This window comes from Mauremys reevesii, linkage group 9 (assembly GCF_016161935.1).
Source record: "Mauremys reevesii isolate NIE-2019 linkage group 9, ASM1616193v1, whole genome shotgun sequence".
NCBI classification, from domain to species: domain Eukaryota; kingdom Metazoa; phylum Chordata; order Testudines; family Geoemydidae; genus Mauremys; species Mauremys reevesii.
This window is the reverse complement of record NC_052631.1, coordinates 33,301,171-33,314,476: the sequence shown is the minus strand read 5'-3', so window position 1 is coordinate 33,314,476 and position 13,306 is coordinate 33,301,171. Positions and strand designations below refer to the sequence as shown.

The 13,306-nt window shown below is 41.4% G+C and overlaps 1 protein-coding gene across 18 annotated transcripts in view; it reads left to right on the top strand.

The window, feature by feature from the left end:
• The window catches only part of LOC120372175, a 398,338-nt gene that overhangs the window by 153,366 nt on the left and 231,666 nt on the right, over positions 1-13,306 (top strand). The window contains exon 6 of one of the 18 annotated variants that reach the window (XM_039489033.1): positions 1,228-1,357. The exons of the other annotated variants lie outside the window; for them this stretch is intronic. Within the exon in view, the coding sequence (XP_039344967.1) occupies positions 1,228-1,312 (85 nt within the window). The 3' untranslated portion in view covers positions 1,313-1,357. Of the gene's footprint in view, positions 1-1,227; positions 1,358-13,306 lie in introns of those variants that run through there. 18 annotated transcript variants of the gene reach the window in all.

Below are 13,306 nucleotides of genomic sequence, written 5' to 3'. Positions count from 1 at the left end.
TAATATGCTGGGACAACCATGGCTACAACTACCCTGCATACAGCATGATTTGTCATACAGTGAAATGTGTCTAAAGAGCTCATTTGCTAGATGATCACCTTCAATATCTGAGCCAAACACGCCCCCAGGTTGCTGCACATTTACTGGGTAATTGTCTGCCCAGTGACTCCCTTAGGAAACCATCTCCTCACTGAATGATGTTTGCCATGAAATGGTACTGGCATCACTCCTCTAAGTGATTAGCCGGCTACAGAAACCATAGTCCCTACAAGGACGCAAATAGATTAGCAATCTTGGAGATTAGCATAGTCATGAACTGTGTTGGGGATGCCTGTACGAGACACACAATTGGTTATATGGACTCTCAATAAAGAAAAAGATCTTGAGGAGGACCTGAAAATGGATGAGTTTCAAAGGATGGAAATACACACGTGCTCATTCACTTGCGGTCTTTGTACCTTATTCTGGTGAAAGTTTTACACTTACCATAGATATAAATGGCTGAGGGCTGGCAACTTTCAGGGTTGTGTTGGTTATAAACCACGTGACACTTTTCCCCAGTGTGGATGAGACTAGTCTTTTCAGAAGCTGAATCAGAACAAACATTTTGTTTCATGGGAAAGAATCAAAAGAATGAATTGCACCCATATTATATACCAAGGAGAGGAGAAAAAGAAAAATTACTTGACAATGGCAAGACACTTCCCTCCCCCCAACCCCCTCCCCCACTGTTTAAGAAGCCACACCATCTGCAATCTACAAAACTAATCAGAAGGCATGGTGACATCATGACTATTTGAATTCACGTAGCAAGTTCTCAATCAAGGAACAACTAGGCAAAAGCAGAAGGTTATGCTGTTTTTAGACAATGCACCCGCACTCCCACAGATCCCTTTGAAAGACATTCATCTGTAGTTTTTCCCATCTAATACAATCTCCACACTGCAGCCAATGACTCAAGGTTTCATTTAAACAACATACTTACAGTATCAGAAAAGGTAGCTGTGGTATCTAATAACATGCAAAGATGCTGACAAGAATGTTTTAATGGCTGATTATTTTTAAAAACGAAGCAATCTATTGGATTAATGGTTTTGGGAGAGGAGTGCAAGAAGAAACAATAAAAAATCCTTTGCTCTTGCTGTTTTATGTTTAAATTTAATTTTTCAGGCATAGTGGTACATGATGTACTGAGTGGCTTTTATATTGATGTGTTTGCATGTTCAGCAAGCAGCAGAGAATGTTTCAGTCCATCTTTCAAGATGTCGTACCTACTGATTTTAAAAAAATGGGCTACAAGAAACACAAATAGACGGAAGAACCTGCTTCAAATGGTTGGACTTCCTCCCCTTCCTTCCCCCCTCCCTTTCCAATGATGGCAAAATGATAATGAAGAGGAAAAACCATGCAGACATTATAAAATATCTCTAAAGAAAACAATGTCCTTCTCAGGAACTTGTTGGGATAAGTGACTGAAAATAAGACACCTTGTCGGAAACACTAGATTACAAAACAGATCACATTGATGGGCCATTGTAGCCCCACTGACTTTTCAAACAATAGTTTCCATCATCATTTTCACTAGTAATGATTATTTTCAGTACATTTTAACAAAACATTCTAGTCTAAAACCATTGTTACATGTTTATAACAAAACAAGACACTAAAAGCCTGGCACTCTCATTCAATTTTCTAGTCACCATGGGCCTGATCAAAAGCACACTGACATCAATGGCAGTCTTTCAATTCACTAGGTTTTGGACCAGACCCAAGGTGCATCTTGTCTTTAGTTGGAATGGTTTATTTAAGCTCTGAACTCCTTGGGGTAGGCACTGTCTTTCGTGTGTGTGTGTGTGTATCTATATATATTTTACAGTGCCAAACAAGCCTTTGGCACAGAACCAATAACTGTTTGCTGTTCACTCCCATTCTAGTGGATAAAAATTGTGAGGCAGAAGAAGGTAAAAAATTAATTATAGTGCAAGGAACACTGCATGTTTGACTCAGAATTACCATATGATTATGAACAATTGTATGAATCAACCTGTCACTCTCGGGAAATACTGTGTATTCAGAAACTCATTTGAAATTACAATGTTTTATATAAAGTAGTATTGAAACTGACTAAAAAGATTCAGTCTGTAAGGAGTTATGTTCACACAGATGTTTGGAGCTCCAGTTACTTTGTACTCGCTTTGACCAGCCTCTGAGCTGGTGAATTTCCTAATCTTGAATGATAAAGTTGGGTAAGGCAATATCTTTTATTGGGCCAACTTCTGTTGGAGAGAGAGAGAGAGAGAGAGAAGTTGGTCCAATAAAAGATATTGCCTCACCCACCTTGTCTCTTCAAAAGCCTGGGACTAACACAGCTACCACAACACTGAGTACAACTAATCTTGAATGGACAGCCTGAGAAGTGGTTACCCCATGACTTCTCAAAAATAGCTTGATTGGAGACCTGGTCAAATAATACAAGAATAGATTTGTCAGTATTTTTGTGGATAAACTTAGTGGCTTCACTGTTTTTATTCCTCTATTATTTTCTTTATTAAAGGCAGTGTAGGTAATGCTGCCTATAGTTAGGTTTGCCCAACACTTTCCAGTTAAGACCACATTTTCAGCTGACTATAACTCTGCCAAAACTGAATTATTTGGGCTGACATTTTCCATGCCAGGAGTCTCCCTCGGGCTTTTTTTTTTGTTTCATTTTAATGGCTCGGCTGTTTCAGAACGAGATTATGGACAAATGTTGTTTAAAAAGTCATCCCACTGTTAATAGGTACACTAGAAACTTGGCAGAGGTGTTGTCCTGATGTCAGGGCTGTGTCTTTTGCGATCCCTGGGAAAATCTACTCACATTTGGCCAAGTTGTAAGCCTCCCAAATTCACTGTTTGCACCCATTTGGTAGAGGCTTGTTAGAATTTGGCAGCTAAATTCTCTGAAGATTCGGTCCGCACTGAGCATGATCCAGCTCATGGCAGCAAGGGCTCAACAGGACTTTTTTTGTAATTTCTCATCCAGGCAGCCATGGGCTGCTTTAGCACTGGGCACCAAAACTGAGAACAAGGAAACTGTCTCCTGTGCACAGGGTGCTCCCTTTACTACCACTCATTATGTGATCATAATGCATGAACACAAGGGGGATTGACAGGGGCAATCTAAATGCTGGTATTTCCTTTTCCCCCTGGCTTTTCAATGCAAACGTAATGCTCTATTTTGTGTGTGAATATAATATGTATTACGCTAAACCTAGGAAACTTAATCAAGGATCAGTACCCCATTGTGCTAGGAGCTGTACAGACAAATAAGAGGACAATCCCTGACCCATAGAGCTTATGACTGTAAGGTATCAGGCAGGATGAGATGGGAGATGAAACAGAAAACTGATTAGGGAACATGGAAAGATGAGAAAAAAATTATTAATCTGCAAAATTTTCAAACTGGAAGTACACTATTTGCTATTTGGCATTTGTTGTTTTCTCATTTAAAAAAACATTGTTATTAAGCCACTGAGTAAAAAGAATACCAAATTACTTAACTGATCAGATCTTCCATCCCTTGAGCTGCTACCTTCCAGGACTTTAAGTCCATCAGAACCATGTCTTCTCTTTCATCTGAGACACCACCTCCACTGCTTATTTTCGAATCTCTCTGACTGTGCCCCTTCTCCATTCAGTCTGTTGCACTGAGTTCCTCTCCTCCAACTATGTCCTCCATCCTCTTTAATCTGGTTCTGCCTTTTTCTGAAACCACTCTTATTGAAGTCTCCAGTGACAACGACCTGACTAAATCCTCATGCCTTTATATTCATCCTCCCCAACCTCTCTGCAACCTTCGACCTGGTTGATTACCTCATATGTCATCATCCAGTGGCCTTCATGATTCCATCCTCATCTTTTTCCAACCTCTCTGATCACTTCAGTATCTAATTTGGTGGGTCTTCTTCACATTTCTACTTTCTACTCCCTCTGTGCACCCTGTTTTTAGGTGATCTTATCCACACTCATAACTTTGAATGTTTTTATACCAGTGTCTCTCTCAAATCTACCTTCAGATATTTTTGTGGTTCTTATCCCTCTAGTATCTGAGAGGGGAATTGTGAACCACAACTTTCTTTCTTTTCTTTTCTTTTCAACAGATGGAGAATTAAGGCACAGAGAGACTAAGTGACTTGTCCCAGGTCTCACACAATATTCATTGTAGAATGAGAATTGAACCCAGCCTTCCAGAGTCCTACGCCAATGCTGTAACAGCAAGGCTTGCCTATTCCTGATCTGTCACCTCCATTCAGTCCGACATCTTGGCCTTTCTAATATCGCCTTGCAGTTGTCCTATCGAGCTCAGACTAAACATGACCAAAACTTTGTTCCTTGCAAGTTTTCCCCTGTTTTTCCAATTTCAGCCACAACGGGTAATACCACTATCCTTCTTCTTGCTCAGGCCTATCATGTGGGCATAAATTTTGACTCTGCTCTCTTCTTATTCAGGATGTATCCGAATCTTGTGATTTTTTTTTCCCATCATAACATTTCCAAGATCATGACTCTTCTCTTTGCCCAGATCACCAAAGCTCTAATCTGAGCCTTTATCATTTCACAGCTTGACTACGCTAATCTTTTCCTCTCCAGCCTTAACTACTGCAACTTTGCCCATTCAAGTCCATTTCAAATGCTGCTGTCAGTGACATCTTCCTAGCTTCCTGCTTTGATCTTCCCTCCCCACCCTGTGTCTTTCCATCTCCCTGTTCTCTGCCCCACCCCCAGGCAATGGAGCATTACTGGTGTGGCCTCTCTACAGCCAGCTTGGTCAATTAAACCACTGCCCTCCCACTGTGGGAATTGCTTGTGGAACATGGAAGCCAAAATGTGGTAATAGCATAGATTACCACTTGCTGCCTCCTGAGAGCCCTTTGTATCTAGGGGTGCTCCACCCTGTTTGTCCTTCATAGGTCTCCTTAAGCAAATTCCACACAGTCCAAAGGAAAATGAAAACATTTCCCACGTAGGGTCCATTGTATTTGGCCCTCAGGCCCCAACCCCCAATCAGTTTCTCTCTCCCCTTAGTTTGTGGGGTTCCCAGCCCTCTTTCCTAGAGCTGGCTCACAGTTCAATGTCTCTGCAGGAGCTACTTCTGCTCCCTGAAGCAGCTGCTGCCGCTCTAAGCCAGCTACACTTCTCAGGCTTTTGTTTCCTGAGCATCCTTCAGTTTACTGCCAGGCTTCCTGCCTTGAGTAGTCTCAGCAACTCTCTCTGTCACTCCTCCCCTGCAGCTCCCTGCTGCCTTTTACATTAGGATCCCCTGATTCCTCTTAGGTGTGGCTCATTTTGTGATTGGGCTGGCTTTGGCCCCAGGCTTCAAAGGGTATTTACTTGAGTCAGGACAGTAGAATTTGGTCATGTATGTGTGTGAACATCTATGCTGTTATGTTAATAAAATCTTAATAAAAAAAATCCAGGCACTGTCAGGAGGTAAACTTGAGTCACTGTCTGAGAGACTTATGTCACGAATGAACTTGTTTATGTGAACAGATTTGAACGTATCATTTAAGAATCTAAGAATAGGCTATTGAGAAACTTATTAAATCCCTTAGCTATAAATGATCTAACCTGTATTAGATTTCTTGATGTTTGTTTGTAAAATCTTTTCCTTGAACAGTATATGGAAAACCCAAAGACCTATTTAAGGAACTCAGAAAAGTCTTTGATTTCTTTCTTCTAGTTTCTTACATTGTTCTCAGGGATTTCCTGCTTTTGTGCTATTTTTTCCTCTCTGGCAAATTCATAACTCATTATCTGTCCCTTCTCTTCATAGCTTTGGGAGGATTCCAAGCTAGCTATATTAAAAAAAAAAAGAGTAAGATTATGAATTATTTCTGCAAAGTTGGCATTCTTTCCTTTAATATGATTATAAAATCTCCACTTATGGGATTTAATAGTCTTCCAGGATGGTTTAGTGTCTAAAATTATTAAAAGTAGTTTGGATGATAGCAAAATGAGATCAAAGTTAGGCTGGTAATTTATCCTTATATCTCAGAAGTCTGCTGCCAAACAACCTGAACAATAGATGTGGAAAATAATTTTTTTTTAATTTAATATTCCATAACACCTAACTTATTTTCCCCTGGTCAGTGACCCCTGCCATAATTAACATGCAACATTTGTTTTGATGCTGTGGTTAAGGACCATGATCCAGATCTGATGCTGCACCATCCTGCCCTTTCTATCCTCCCACCTTTAGCGGGATTGTCTTTCCCATTTTGTGATGGGGTGGAACTCACCATTTTGGCACCTCCTGCTGGTTGTCATGGGAATTAGCTGTTCTGACCAGTGCACCCTCTTTTGGTGATGCCTTGCTGCTGTTACTTCTGCTCTGAGACCCCCGTCACTCCCAGGACCGGGCATCCTCTTCAGTGACACAGCCCTCTGTCTGTGCCACACTCTGTTCTCCCCCCTTCCAGGGGAATGTTGCATCCTTTAGTCCAGCCACTTCCTCAGTGGCGAGTGGTGGCAGGGGAGGACCCGGGCCCACCCACTACTCTGGGTCCTGACCCAGGGACCCTGTAGATGGCCACTGCTTGTGGTGCCCGCTCAGACTCCTCAGTAGATTTCCCTGGGCCACTTCTCCATGGCCCCAGCACCTTCTTTGCCATTGCCTCAGGGCCTCAGCCTGCAGATACGTGCAGCCCACCAGGAGCTGCCATTAGCTCCCCAGGTCGCTGCCTGCAGCACTGCTGTGTCCAGGGTGCTTGTTGCCTGTGACTATACCAACCTGGCTGAGATGAGTGTGGTTCCCTTACTTTCTTTGCCTCTTCTCCTGGCCAGCCATTAACCTTCCACAGGTGCCCAGTTTTCTCACTCAGGACTCAGGGATCAATCTATATCCCAACCTGAACACACTGCAGCTCAAGGCTGGGTACCCAGATGGTTCTCGGGGTTAGAACTCTCCTATTCTGGAGAAGTTCAAGAGGTCCTGCTGAAGAGTAGGAAAGATTCCACCAGAAAAAGAGACTTGCGAGGCTGCTACATTGGCTTCAGTCCATACCTTCTCAACACACTATGCCAGAATTGATGCTTTTCAGGCAGATGCTGTCTTTGTCTCTGCAGTTTTACAGTTAGTTCTAGACCAAGATCCAAAGCTCCCATCCTTCAGAAGATCCTACTCAGGAGTCACTTCAAGTGGACCCACTCGCAGGGACACCACTTGAAGAAGAGATGACTTATCTTGAACTCCAGTTATTGTACAAAACGTACGTCCCTAAGGGTGCTCCAGTACCTTCCCTTCTTCTTTGCTTCAGAGACTCACCTTCGTGGTGTTTGTGGTGAAGGAAATGAGATTAGTGCATTTGTCACAGCCCAAGACGTCCTTGTATCACACACTGACGATAGCTAGGGCACATGTGCAAACCAAATGAGCGCTACTGACAAAAAAATCTCTGATTGAAGGTGTATGCACACCTCAAATGGAGCACCCATAAGGGAACACATCTCAAACTCCAGTTTACTGTACAGAGCAAGTAACCTCAGCTTTCATTCAGTGACCTATTCTACTTGAGCCTCTAACAGCTATTGGCAATTATATTTTCGATTTGAATTTCCCGTCAAGGTTAAGCACAAGCAGAGCAAACTTCAGATAAATCTCTTTGGTTTGAGAGCTGAGCTGAAGGAAACCACAGAACCAATCAGCCAGCATGAAATGCTTTTTTATTTAGAACCCCCTGGCTACAAAATAAAAGGGAAAGCGAAGGGAAAGTTGGGCTTTTGCTGTTTAAGAATTGGTGCAGTTCTTTCTATATGTTTGTAATGTGCAACATTCTGAATGTTGAGGAAAGGAGCTAAAATTTTCTGTCAGTCAATCACTCAGTCTTCTTATTTAGATTTCTAAATATCTTTATATAATACATTAATTACAGAAAGAAGAAAAACATGAATAATTTCCCCTGATCTCTCTAGTACATGGAGCTCCATATTAAAGACTTGAAGAAAAGGATATTACTAGATAGAGGCCCAAATCAAACCACTGATCTCAAATTTGGATCTGGGTCTGGTGCAGTATTTAGTGTGAGGGCCATCTTTAGCTATTACACATTCCAGAGAGTATGTTTCACAGGTGACAAAGTTGTTGCTTCAGCAAGTAATTCCTCTTGGTTTTAAGCTTTCAAAGTGCAGTTGCAACCTGTTTGTTCCACCAAGGCTTTCAAGTTGTTCACTAAAGTATGAAATGAATGAAAGTAATAATGAATAAACAAGATTTTTGGCTTTTACTCTGTCCTGTTGACACAGAGACATTTCAGTTCCTCTTTAGTTGGTGTGCATAATCATAAAAATGAGGTTTCACTCCTTGCTTTAGTTCACCTCTTTTCAATTTTTTAGAACTATTTTGTGTTAATTTGATGTAAATGTTCTCTGGCACTTGTTGCTGCGCTGTGGGGCTAGGGAGGGCAAAGGTGGCTTTTAGACATCTTTGCAGGTCCCCAGTCCTGGTGCTGCAAGAGACAGGACCTGGCCAGGCTCTAGCATAAGTTTGGTCCTTTGATTCTGCTCCACATTAGCACATTCTGACAGACGACGATCCGCCAGGCAAAGGCGACTGCAGGGGAAGGGTAGAGTAGGAGCCACTGTGGTGGCCATACGTCATCCAGGGATTCCTATATAAGAGCATCCTTAGATGGATGGTTAAGCCAGGTTTCTGGCTACTTTGTGCCACCACAACAGCATAAAGCAACAGAATGGAACAGAGGATCAGGCTTTTTAATTCTATAATACACCTGGGAGAAGTAAAAGATACTGTTAGTAATATATTTCCATTCCCTTTCTTATACAACAAGGAACAACTGATGTACCTCATAGCATCTAATATCCAAGGTGTGCTAAAGTTTAAGCCTCATAACATACTCTTGTGAGGGTCATATTACTGTTTTCATTTTACAGATGGAAAAAAATGGGGTCTGGAGAGGTTAAGTGACTTGCTCAAGATCATACAAAGAAAGTACAAGATCCAAGAGCAGAACCCAGAATTCCTAACTCCTAGTCTGTGCCCAGATCCCTCAAAAAACGTTCCCTTATTCTGCAGACTGTTGACTAGGAGAGTCGTGCAATTATTTCATTTTACTGCACTAAATCTTTCACTGTGTCAAGGGACCCAGTTCATCTTGGTGTAACTCCAGTGACTGAAAAGGAATTAAACCATTAGGAATCAATTAGGCTGCAAAGTATAGGAATAGCTTCATTTATTTCAAGTTAGTGTTCTTGTTTCCATTAGTTGCTCAGTTCTTGTTTTATTTAAACTATTCTAGAACATGATCCATAATAATCGGTGTGCATCATATTTCTCAGATTGCATGGTGGGTTTACTGCATAGTAAATTCTCAAATCATTTTTTTTAAAAGAGTGCACTAAAGAGAAATTGTGTGGTTTTTTTCCCCTGAAATATACAAAATAATCAGTAAAAGGGGCTGAAATATAAAGTGCAGTTGGCTTTTGGGCCCATTCATGTATGTGTGTGTGTGTGTGTGTATGCATGTCTGTACATGTGCACACTCTCGTGCGCACATATACACACACACATACACCCTCTTGGCTATGTTATTCAAAACTGGTTCTGCTTGGATGGCAGAGAATTTGAAAATGAACAAAGGAATTCAGCAAAATTAATCTGTCAAATTATTAAACTATAACTGAATAAAATGCCGTCTCTCTCTGAACTATTTTTCTAAAATCACATTTAAAACAAAGGTTATTTTCAATGTTCTTTGGTTGTATCAGTTTTCTCTTGAAAAGTTAGTTTCTTTGTGGTTGAGTAAAGTTCAAGAATCAGCAGTGAGTTTCAGTTACTGATATTGCCTAACAATACTTTGCACTTGTCCGTATAGAAGGTTCCGTACATCTCAAACATTTTGCAGACATTAAGCCTCACAACACTTCTGTGAAGGGATTAGGGAGGGATTATTATTCCCATATTACCAATGAGGAAACTGAAGCTGAGGTAAAAACACAGAGAAACAAAACAACATGTGACAGCTGTTAGTCACATCACTTAACGTGCTGCACTACACTCACCCAGCTACAAGGGTGGTGCAAGAATCTATGTAGACTAGACTACGTGAGAGTTGTTGAGTGACTTTGCTATAGGTCCCATAACAAGACAGGAATAGAACCCAGAACTTCTGACTCTAGGCCTGTATTTTAAACATCAGACAATATTACTTCATCAGTCCTGGTCTCTACTCACATTGGCCAGACCAATCCAGGCATGGAGCTCTGAAGTCACCCCCAAGGTTGACAATTTAGTTTCTAGTTTTTATTAAATTGGATTAGGGAGGAGTCCATCGAAACTCAGGGTGTCAATTAGTCTTTATAGTCTTGACCTTCTTTACATGGAAAAAGCTGGAAAGTAAAACTTACCAGGCAATATGTGAAATGTTTGGATCCCTATGTTAATTGATTTGGACACATTTTACTTTCATTAATTCACATTGGTATTGGGTGCAGCAAAGACCCTGACATCCTCCTATGTTATGCACGTAAACTCGGCACAGTATTGTTATCCATGTAATAGAAAGGGGATTTCTTTTAACAGAACAAGTGAGCAAGTCTCTGTGATAAGATATCCCATTTATGTGAAGTTATTCAAGCTATTCACGCACAATGTGTCACATACTGTGGAAGACTTCAACTCTGTTTCTGCATGTGGTTAGTGGAGCAGAACTATACTATCTCACTAATTCACATTTAGTGAGTAGAAGGAGCACAATGATAAGCAATGCTCTTAAACATGTTTTTTTCCCTTTGACTTTCATGAAGGTCTTTATTTTTTGAGACCAAACAGATTTATTTTATTAATTTAGATATCTTAAAAATATTTCCATTCCTTGCTCTGGGTGCATGTATAAGAATTACAAAATACATTCAAAGTCCTCGTCCTCAGCTGACATAAAGTGATATAGTGACACTGGGCTACACCAGCTAAGTACCAGGTCCAAAATATATGATCTGGAATGCAGATTTACACACAAGATTAGCCCGACCTTAATTGATATTTCCCTGAATAATGTTTTGGGCAGAAAATCCCTGCACTGAAATGTTTAGAGGGCTTTTTTTTTCTATCCAAAACATAACAAGAGTGGGTAACTTGCAATGGTTGCAGTTTTAAGTATTTTGCGACTTTTAACATGGTGCTGCAAACAGAAGACTCATCTTTCGGCTGTATTTGGCACTTCTGTGCTCCGTAGGCCAAATTACTGTCTATTTATTGTAAAAGATGATGCACAATACGTTTCAGCAAAGTAGGCCCTTCTGATTTGAAATGCACATGCTGGTGCTCAATATAAAGCTAAATTCATTCCTGATGTAACTTCACTGACACCCTGGAGTTAAATCAGAGATGAATATGGCTCAAAGCCCTTAAGAAAGCCAAGCCTATGCCAAGACCAAATAGCCAAGCTTGGTGCAGAGAGGTTTGGGGGATTTACAGGCTCCAGAGCAGCAGTAAAGCCACTCCATGGTAGTTATTACAATAGCAACCTCTGCTCTTGTGCTTCAGTCCACCAATCCACCAATTTTGCCTGCTCTGCTTCTGCCTCATCCTTATTTCACCCACTACTCTTCCCTGTGTAGTGATGTGCAGACAGACCGTATGGTTTTTGTTCTGTAGGATGCAGGGAGTTCAGCACTCTTGGACAGGCCGGCTAAATTCTCATATTCACCTTCTAGCAGAGCTTCACTGTGCCTAGGACACTCTGCAGTTGCCAAAGAGGAGGCAGGATCTGCTCTGTAAAGAGATTCAAAGCTCCCTCAGTATATAAGTTCAACACAATAGCTCAAACAGAGGTTCAGGGTTCTGTAATGGAGGCCTAGAAACTAGAGCTGGGTGAATAACTTATTTTATTTCACTTTTTTGGTTTGGTGGTTGAACCAAAAACTGAAAGGGGAAAAGAAAGTTTTGTGTCAAACTGACCATTTTTCAGTTTTTCTCACAGAAACAGAAATCCAAAAAATTCAGGTGGAACTGACTGTTTTGTTTTGTTTTCAGGTGTTTTTACCCTCCTGGGGGGCTGCCTAGTTTAATCTAGCCAAGTTTCTGAACAAAACATTTAATATTTTTAGGATTTTTTCCCCATATTTATTTTCAGAGCAATTTGTTGAATTCAACCCACATTCACAAATGGTTTCCTTCAACCCAAAATTGCATTTTTCAATGAATAAGCTATTAGCTGAAAAAAGTTTGCCCGAATTAAGTTCCTAACTCAGGCACTTTTGAAAATCCCACTAGGTGCCTATCTTCATCCTCAGATCTGGCCCTTAGTCTCTCTGTGCCTCAGTTCCCCCTCTGTAAAATGGGGATAATAGCTCTTTCTTGCCTCATACAATTATTTGGGCTGTAAAGGGTATTCGCAGAGCATAGCATTTACTTATTGCACTTGAGTTTTTCACAGATTAGCTTTATAAATAATATGTACCATTTCATAATAGTGTATATGGATGTGATAGGGTATACAAACCCTACACTGGAGAAGAAAGGGTTAAAAAGCTGCTCTGGGACTAGGCTGCACTGCCCCACTGCTCATGCAAGCTGGAATTGCAGCTTGAAAAGGGAAGCAGAGTAGCTCAGTGGCTGGCTGACAGGGAAAGTGAGCTGAGCTCTGAACTCCTGGCAAGGAGTACCACAGAGGCTCTTGCTGCCTGAGGTCTGGTGATATTGACCTGACCCAGCCTGCAAAGGAGGGACTGGTGACATTTTTAAGGTCAGAAACTTTATTTTTGCATTCAGTTAGTGTTTAAACGTTGGGAGAAGAGAGGGCACTGATAGGAAGCGATCCAGGCAAGCAGCTACATAGCACCCCAAGGTGCACAGCTTAGCTGCCAACCATTGGGCTCTGGATCAGAGTCTAGTGGACAGCATGGGCCCAGGCTTCCCTGCCAGCCCCTACAGAGGGAACAACAATAGCCGTCTATCCCGTGGCTGGGATCCTAATTGGGGAAGATTCTGAAGGTACAATGGTCTATATCCCCCTACTCCAACCCATGAGGGAAACTCTGAACCCCTTGCTGACTTCTGAAGACTTCCCCATCATTGAACTCTTTGTGTAGCCCAAAGAGTACACAGATCAGAGCTACAGTGAGACAGGGAGGACCTGAGAGTTATAGTGAGACAGTCATCACCGGGAAGGAGGATAACCTACCACACCCTTGCCTGACACAAGGCAGCACAGGTGATGCATATTCCCATTCAAAATTGAACATACGCTCCCATGTTTTTTAAAAGACAAAACAGCTCAGGGTTCTGTCTCATTACCATGACTAGTATGGA